This window comes from Oreochromis niloticus, linkage group LG9 (assembly GCF_001858045.2).
Source record: "Oreochromis niloticus isolate F11D_XX linkage group LG9, O_niloticus_UMD_NMBU, whole genome shotgun sequence".
In the NCBI taxonomy this organism is placed as follows: domain Eukaryota; kingdom Metazoa; phylum Chordata; class Actinopteri; order Cichliformes; family Cichlidae; genus Oreochromis; species Oreochromis niloticus.
Window position 1 is genome coordinate 4728299 of NC_031974.2, and position 8481 is coordinate 4736779.

General features: G+C 39.1%; 1 protein-coding gene and 1 long non-coding RNA gene across 8 annotated transcripts; both read left to right on the forward strand.

Moving 5' to 3' along the window:
• The first annotated feature begins 683 nt into the window (after positions 1 to 683).
• LOC106096755 (uncharacterized) lies at positions 684 to 4357 on the forward strand. The gene is made up of 3 exons (XR_001223121.3): positions 684 to 855; positions 2644 to 2733; positions 4228 to 4357. It is a non-coding gene; the product is annotated as an uncharacterized LOC106096755 (long non-coding RNA).
• Positions 4358 to 4514: 157 nt separating this feature from the next.
• LOC112847934 (uncharacterized) lies at positions 4515 to 7338 on the forward strand. 7 transcript variants are annotated; one of them, XR_003221777.1, is made up of 3 exons: positions 4515 to 4941; positions 5907 to 6292; positions 6544 to 7338. XR_003221777.1 is itself a non-coding variant. In XM_025910564.1 (3 exons), the coding sequence occupies exons 1-3, from the start codon at positions 4640 to 4642 to the stop codon at positions 6042 to 6044; spliced, it is 567 nt and encodes a 188-aa protein (XP_025766349.1). In that variant the 5' UTR covers positions 4515 to 4639; the 3' UTR covers positions 6045 to 7338. The 7 variants fall into 7 exon arrangements, 6 of the variants coding, with proteins under 6 accessions (XP_025766349.1, XP_025766346.1, XP_025766348.1 ...); XM_025910564.1 differs by adding an exon at positions 5669 to 5795 and having other exon boundaries at positions 5907 to 7338; XM_025910561.1 differs by having other exon boundaries at positions 4515 to 4876; positions 4907 to 4941; positions 5137 to 7338.
• Positions 7339 to 8481: the final 1143 nt, after the last annotated feature.

Consider the following 8481-nt stretch of genomic DNA (forward strand, 5'->3'; position numbering starts at 1 on the left):
TTTTATATTACTGTAAATCTCTATATATTGTGTATTACTTAACAGACATATTTTTTTTCTTTGTTTCATATTCTCCAGGTCACATGGCAGCAAACGTTAATACGTAAGATGTCTTATGGTACTACTTCATTCAACAATCTAATTTATCCTTTGTTTAATAAACAACCTGAAAAAACAACAAAGAAAAATATCAACACATCCTTTAAAGCCAGGAGTTTCTTTCTAAATTAGGAAATGAATAATATTTAAATAAAGTGTTAGGTCCACTTTAAAAAAAATCGAATCTGGAATAAAGTAAACTCACACACAGTGCAGGCTTTTGAGTTTAATATCAAAGTGAGGAAAAGGATCAGTGATGGTTTATCAGTGTAAACAGGAGAAATGGTTTCAATACTGTTAGCTCTCCAGTGGATTGAAGAGGCAAGCCCACTGAGATCTATGTTCATCATTGGCCAGTTTATAAGACAGTCACTCAGACTGCAGACCTGACATCCTGATAGAGATCCAGCAGACGTTAAGGCAGACGCATTTGTTTGGGAGGATTTGATTGATTGATATTTACATTTCAGTCCAGACTCCACACCAGTTGGTGGCGGTAAAGCACTAGTTTGCTGTTTGCAAACCGTCAATAAATAATATCAAGAAGAAGAAGAAAAAGAAGACGCACCTGAAAAAAAGGTGGGCGGGGCTATTCATTACCGGAGTTTTTGAATAACTGGAGACGATTACAAACGTGTACGTCTTTATCTGAGTAACATCGACAGAGTAACTGGCACTTTTTAATTTATTTATTTAATTATTTGAGTCGAAGGAGGAAATGCGAGATTGGATTTAACATGGGAGCGCCAGCAGCAGGTAACGAAACACCAGAGCAGCATCTCTAGCAAATTTATCTATAAACGTTACACTTTTAACTTGCATCAAAGTTTTGAAGGGTCTCGATGGGGTTTGTTTACACGGATTACCTGTAGACCTGATTATTTGAAACATAGGCCTTGATTCATATGAGCAGATCTGGCGTGACAGACAGAAAGCGAGGAAATGTAAAGCAAACGTGTGTACTATGAAGTAACGTTAACCTCCTACGACCCGAACTCTTCCATGGCATGCATTTTTCATTTCTCTTTGATATTCGGGCATATTGGGACCCGATAAATGTAAAAACAAAGAATTAGCAGATTTATTTATTTATTTATTTATTTTACCTAATTTTTGTTTCTAAGAAAAATGAGAGCCACATATGAGGATATTTGTTTAAAACTTCGATAGAACAGTAGTAGTATAATGTCCTCGTAAGTCATTCAGTTTCGGTTTAAAATCGTCTGATTCTTTTATTTACAGCATGTTTCATGCGCAGTAGTCTTTAGTTTCTGCTTCTTGTTCAGTTGTTGCATTCCTCAAATGCATTGAGGAAATTAATGACTGGTTGTGCCACAATTTTCTCCAGCTAAACAAAAACAAAACTGAGGTAATAGTCTTTGGAGCCAAAGAAAAACGATTACAGGTCACCAGAGAACTCTATAGATCTAAAAACCACCAACCAGGCGAGAAATTTGGGTGTAGTGATGGATGCAGACCTAAACTTAGAAAAACACATTAAGACAATAACAAAATCAGCTTACTATCACCTCAAGAATATTTCAAGGATAAAAGATCTGATGTCTCAACAGGACCTGGAAAAACTAGTCCATGCATTCATCTTTAGTAGGCTTGATTACTGTAACAGCATCTTTACAGGTCTACCTAAAAAATCAGTCAGACAACTACAGCTCATTCAGAACTCTGCTGCTCGAGTCGTCACTAAGACCAAAACAGTGGAGCACATCAGTCCAGCTCTGAGGTCTTTACACTGGCTGCCTGTCCGTCAGAGGTGGTGATGCTGGTCTATAAAGCTCTGAATGGTTTAGGACCAAAATACATCAGTGACCCAGTATGAACCTTCCAGATCCCTCAGGTCATCTGGATCTGGTTTTTTATCAGTTCCCAGAGTCAGAACCAGACACGGGGAAGCTGCATTCAGCTTTTATGCTCCTTATATCTGGAACAAACTCCCAGAAAGCCTCAGATCAGCTGAAACACTCAGTTTATTTAAATCCAGGTTGAAGACTCACCTGTTCTCAGCTGCATTTGAATAAAACACCAAATCCACACTTTTAAGCTTAAATTTCAAAACTTATATTTTAACTACTGATTTTTTAAATCAATTTTAAATCATGCTTTTTATTTGTTTTTGTTTTTTAAAGTCTCTGTAAAGCACTTTGAATCACCTTGTTGTTGAATTGTGCTATATAAATAAACTTGCCTTGCATGAATAACATAAATATAAGATAAGATAACCTTTTATTAGTCCCACACATGGGAAATTTGTTTTGTCACAGCAGGAAGTGAACAGTGCAAAAGTTATATAGCAAAAATTAGAATACAATAAGAATAAAACACTGTACACAACTGTACAGAATAGCATAAAATAAAAAATACTATATACAGTAGAATAAATAGAATAAAATATACAATAGGGTAAAATTAGAATACAAATGCTTAATACAACTGAGTAAAAATAGAAGGAGTTCTAATAACTTATCAAAGTGTGTTTAACATTCTGTATAATCAATTTGTATTATTATTGCCTTAAAATGACTTCAGCTGGGATAAGTGATGGATGGAGCGAGTTTTACTGCGGTCCGGGATTTTCCAAACAGGGGGCTGGAAAGGAATTGCACTGGAGCACAACAGGTAAATATAAGAAATAAAATGCATTTCATTGGCTATGGGACATATTTGTTAGACAAAACATGCGTCTACAAATGACATGATGTTACTTTATTCAATAATATATATTTTATGCTAAATAAAAAAGCCTGAAACTAATATACAAATACAAAAACCAAATCAAAGTAAAACTGTTCCTCATGCACATAAACGGGTCATCCCCAGAGAAAATCTGCATACAAACGGACATCTGACTTGTGCCATGGAAATGCAAGAACCAGCTAAAGCTGCATATTTTTCTTTGAAAAATGCATACATGGCCTGCAGAGTTTAAACCGTACTAAGATGGCACATGGCATTTACATTTTCACCTGTAACTGTCGAGTATTTGTAGTATTTTCTATGGGCTGTGTCATATTTATATTGTCTATACCACAGGAGTCGAACTCCAGGCTTCGAGGGCCAGTGTCCTGCAGGTTTTAGATATGTCCTTGCACAGCTGATTTAAATGGCTAAATTAGCTCCTCGACATGTCTTGAAGTTCTCCAGAGGCCTGGTAATGACCTAATCATTTGATTCAAGTGTGCTGACTGGTGTTATCTAAAACCTGCAGGACACCGGCCCTCGAGGCCTGGAGTTGGACACCCCTGGTCTATACTGTTGATTGAAAGTTTTTGGGTTTTTTTTTAAGGTTACACAGTTAGTAAATCATTTACCATTGTAGTAGGGCTGTGCGATATGACCAAAATCTCATATCCCGATATTAAGACATCTATCGTCGATATAACGATATAAATTACAAAAATGTAACATTTTCTGTAAATTCTGTGAATCTCGGGCAGCTCGACTTGCATGAAGTGTTTCCAGCTGGGCGTCGTGTACCTGGAGTCCAGTGTTTTAATCGATGCATGAAACGATACATTTTTAGACATAAGTTGTAACGGCCGCCATTTTCTTTGTGAGTATTTATTACACAGCGTGCTGCGGAGAAAAGCCTGTTCTAACGTTTGAGTCTAAGGTTTATTTTTTAGCACCTGACGGCTCTTTTTTGCTTCTCATCCGTAAATACTCTGCATCTTTCACGTGACTCAGTTTATTTTGAAAAGTCTCAACAGGATCTTGAGCTTTATTGTGAAAGGTTTATGTGGAAAATAAACAAGCGGACACGCCGTGGTTTTACCGTCGTTGTTGCTAACGAACAGGCATAAAAACAAGCGCTTGTCCGTCCGTAGTGTGGTTATATTAAATATGAGAGAAATAGAGAACTTTAAGAAATTAATATAGCCACTACAGTGACCGTCAACATGATGAAAAAATATTGCTGTAAACAGTTTATTTTGCGACACCACGAAACAAACGATAGCGTAAAATGAAACGATAGACGTTTTTATATCGTCATCCGATATATATCGTTATATCAAACAGCCCTACATTGTAGCATTAAAATAAACACTGTGAGGCACTGTGTTTATAAGAGTTTTAATTAGTTAATGAATTTTATTCTGTGTTTTCCACCAGGGGAAAACTCCAACAGCCAAAGTTGCTGTAAAATGTTTTGAATAGTTCATAACATTTTCAGTGGTCATTGAAAACAAAGGCAAGCTCAATTTCCCTTGATGGAGGAATTTGGATATACCGCTTAACAAAAAAAAATCAAGAAGTGAAACTTCGAGTGGAAGTGAAAGCATGGGACAAAAAGAAGACGCAGAAGTTAGATCGTAACCTAATGATCCAGAATAAACCCATGTCTCAGCCTCTAAACCAGTGTTTTAGAAGTTCATCCCTAAATTCTCAGTAAGCTTGTTTTTCAACTCTTGTATATCATTGGATGTTCATACCTGGGTGCATAACAGCCACTAGAACAAGATGTACAGTCCAACACGGAATAGAACAGCAAGAGCTGAACTAACTTCAGTTCAGGCAGCACAAGATGCCCTTCGACCAACACAAGATGCTGTACAGTTCTTTCGACCAACACAATATACTGTTCAGCCCCCTCGGCCAACACAAGATGCCATTCGGTTCCTTCGACCAACACAAGATGCCATTCGGTTCCTTCGACCAACACAAGATGCCGTTCGGTTCCTTCGACCAACACAAGATGCCGTTCGGGCCCTTCGACCAACACAAGATGCCGTTAGGGCTTTTCAGCCAAGACAAGATGCCGTTCGGTTCCTTCAACCAACACAAGATGGCCTTCAGGCCCTTCAAACAACACAAGATGCCCTTCAGGTAAAACAAGACGCCCTTCGGGCAACACAAGACGCCCTTCGGGCAACGCAAGACGCCCTTCGGGCAACACAAGATACCTTTCGGGCAAAACGAGATGACCTTCGGGTCCTTCAGGCAACACAAGATAACCTTCGGCTCCTTCAGGTAACACAAGATGACCTTCGGGCAAAACAAGACGCCCTTCGGGTCCTTCAGGTAAAACAAGATGCCCTTCAGGCAAAACAAGATGCCCTTTATGCAAAACAAAATGCCATTCATGCAAAGCAAGATGCACTTCGGGCCCTTGAGGCAAAACAACATGCCTCTCAGGTCCTTCAGGCAAAACAAGAAGCCCTTCGGGCAACACAAGATGCCCTTCAGGCGAAACAAGATTCTCTTCGGGCAACACAAGATGCCCTTCAGGCAAAAAAAGGTGCCCTTCGGGCAACACAAGATGCCCTTCAGGCAGCACAAGATGCCCTTCGGGCAACAGAACATGCCCTTCAGGCAACACAAGATACCCTTGGGTCAAGACGAGATATCCGTCAGCCTCTTCAGGCAACACGAGATGGTCTTAATGACACTTGTTCACCTTTTGTTGACGAATCAGCAGCAGGTAGCAGTTCTGACTATGAAGAAATCATGAAACGCATTAATATGGAGTCTGAAACTGTGTTGGATGATGATTAAATAAACTTTAATGAAAATCTGCTCCACTCTCAGCTTATCCTCTCTTTCACTTCTCCAGTAATTTCAGTGGGTCCTGGAGGACATCCTGCCTCTTGCCTTGTTCTCACAGCATGGTCTCACTGAGCAAAATACCCTGTACAAACAACTTCACACAAGTAAACAGCTCACCTGATATGCTGTTAAAGGTCTTTACACCTGTTATTAATGATGATTTTGATGATGAAACCTGCCTGTTCCAGTGCTCCTGTCCAGGCCTGTACCAGTGCAGTGTGACCGGCCTGGTGTTTTTAATGCAGGGAGGAGGAGACGTGGTTTACAGGACTGTCCCTTGGAACAGGAAGCTGCTGGCCCAACACCACAAGAAGCCTGCAGGACCCCTGTTTGACATCAAATGTCAGCAGCAGTCTGTGTGTCAGCTTCATCTCCCACACTGAGGTCATCTCCACAGGTGGAGGTCAGTTCTTGCAGGTCGCTCATGTGAATGACGAGTGCATCGAGTTTATTAACCCTCACCTCAGGATGAAGACTCTCCACCTGACCCAGTCCAAGCTTTGATTCTGCTCTTCTACAAACCCCTTGTTGATCCTGATCTCAGATCTTTCCTCAGTGTGTTGTTGCTTCCAAGGAACATCGTGATCCGTGATTTACAGAAAACCAGCAGGAAACTAAATGGAGATGAGAGGTATGTAGACACATCTCCTCACTGCAAACTGCATCCAAAGCAGGTTTACACTCTGTCTGCTGTTCCTGAGGATGATCTGATTAAAGTTCAACCAAAAGAAGCTGATTTTGATGATGAGTACCACGACAGCTACTTTACGTCATTCCAGGTGATTTTAAGAAGAATCCTCACAGATGTTAACCTGAGTCTGAAAGATAAGAGCAGCTCCACCTGTGTTTGGGAAAGAGATGTCTGTCTTTTCTCCCCTACAGTGGGAACTTTGAATCGTCCTCCTTCTCAGAGGCTGGCAAACATACGAAGCTGCTTCATTGAAGGGATATCAGGACCTGTTCTCAGCAGCCTGATCGACAAACTGCTGGAGAAAACGGTGATAACTGATGCAGAGAGGGAGGCAGCAGATGCGATGAAAAACAAAAGGGGAAAAAGCACGTTTTGTTATTGATACTGTGAGGAGTAAAGGTGAAGCTGCCAGTTCAGAGTTGATTAACTTTCTCCGTGAGAATGATCACATCCTCTGTGAGCACCTCAGGTTAAACTGAATGGATATTTTATGGATCAAAATGTGTTTCTTTAATGATGCCAAAGTCATTTTTATCTTTCTTTGACAACTGAAGTGAGTGAAGAAAGACATTTTTAAATGTTATTCTGAAACCATATAATTTAAACTTTTCATCAAATTTTGCAGCTGCATTTATTTTTATTCTGCACTTTTGCACTTTGTCACAGACATTCGAGTTCTTCTGTTAAGTTGTTGTGACTGTGTGAACCACATCCGACAGGTGAATATAATTATTTGAAAAAAAGTTGAATTAATTAATTAAATTCAATTTTGATTTGTTTCAAACAATCAAAGTTCTATAAAATTAAAAATGTTTATAAATTGTTCTTTACGGCAGATCTCACATGTTATTTATGGAAGGAAGCACAAAGTTCTCTGTATGTTTCTGATTTAAAAATCCACAAACGCACTTTTTGTAAAGACAGCTGAGTGATGACAGTGATTTCAACATCCTAGTCTGAGTTTAAATAAAGGGAAACAAACACTACAGTGTCTTTAATCTGTGTTTGAACCTGTTTCTACAAATCTGTCAGAAACCAAACAGCTAAAGACATTTACCTTTAAATTCCTGCTTTGTTTTGAAATGATGTAATATTGTGAGTTAGCTTTTAGTCTGCTCTTTAGGGTGTTTTTCAGCATTATTTATTCTCACTTTTATTTTTAGATTTTCAGTTTCTAGTTTGCTTTATTAAATATAATAACTTGTCCCCATGGTTATTTAACTTGTTTAAAGTAAAGTGAAACAATGTTTTGCTTTAAGACGGCCTTTAATAACATATCAAATTAATTTACTAATTTAAGTGTCTTACAAGATCATTTCCCTTAAACTGTTTGTACCTTCATCAGCCAGCAGGGGGAGGCATTTGCTCAATAAGAGTGCTCTTAAACTCACTGCAGGTGAAACCTGAAGAAGCCACGGTTTGATATCCTGCACAAAGGAAACCAAAAGCAGCACAATCACAGAATCTGTGCTCACATCTTTAGAAAGCTAAATTTCACCCTAAGTTAGTGTCTGTATGTGTGAAATATAATACTAAATTATTCTACGGCTGCACTCTGGTGTCCACGTTAATGCTGTAATGTGAGTAAACCAAACTAACATTTGATCTCAGTATTTACAGGTTGGCACCAAATGCAGAAGGAAAGGTTTAAAAATAAGCTTCTGATTGTTTCCAGATGAGCAGTTTGTATCGTTTTAGCTCATTTTATTGAGACATGATAAGGTAAGCAATGTTTAACATGAAACTTGGACAGTAACCTAAAGTGAAAGCACACTCTCTCAGTATATCATTTGACTGGTTAGCACACTATAGAATAGCTTATATTACATAAATCTGAATAAGTTAAATCCAGGATGTCTGAGAGTGCAACAGACTGATTCAGCTTCAGCTCCACAAGGACAAACAGCCTACAGGAAGTCCTTCAAAACACATGCAGTTTGATGCATCACACGGTTTATTCAACTTTGCGCTCACAACACTCAACATGGGCTTTAATAATCATCAGATTGTTGTACTGGCACACCGGGGTGGTGGTCCTCATTTTTAAGATGGGAGTTGGCAGGTGTGTTCCAACTATAGGGGAAATCAGACTCCTCAGCCTCCCTGGGAAAGTCTATGCCAGGGTGCTG

What these genes read in the sequence shown, in the direction of transcription:
- LOC112847934 (XM_025910561.1), top strand. Translation starts at nt 4,576, where the DNA reads ATGTACAGTCCAACACGGAATAGAACAGCAAGAGCTGAACTAACTTCA. An exon ending in TCAGCCAAGACAAGATGCCG is followed by an intron (nt 4,877 to 4,906) that starts TTCGGTTCCTTC and finishes CACAAGATGGCC; the next exon opens with TTCAGGCCCTTCAAACAACA. An exon ending in CAACACAAGATGCCCTTCAG is followed by an intron (nt 4,942 to 5,136) that starts GTAAAACAAGAC and finishes CGGGTCCTTCAG; the next exon opens with GTAAAACAAGATGCCCTTCA.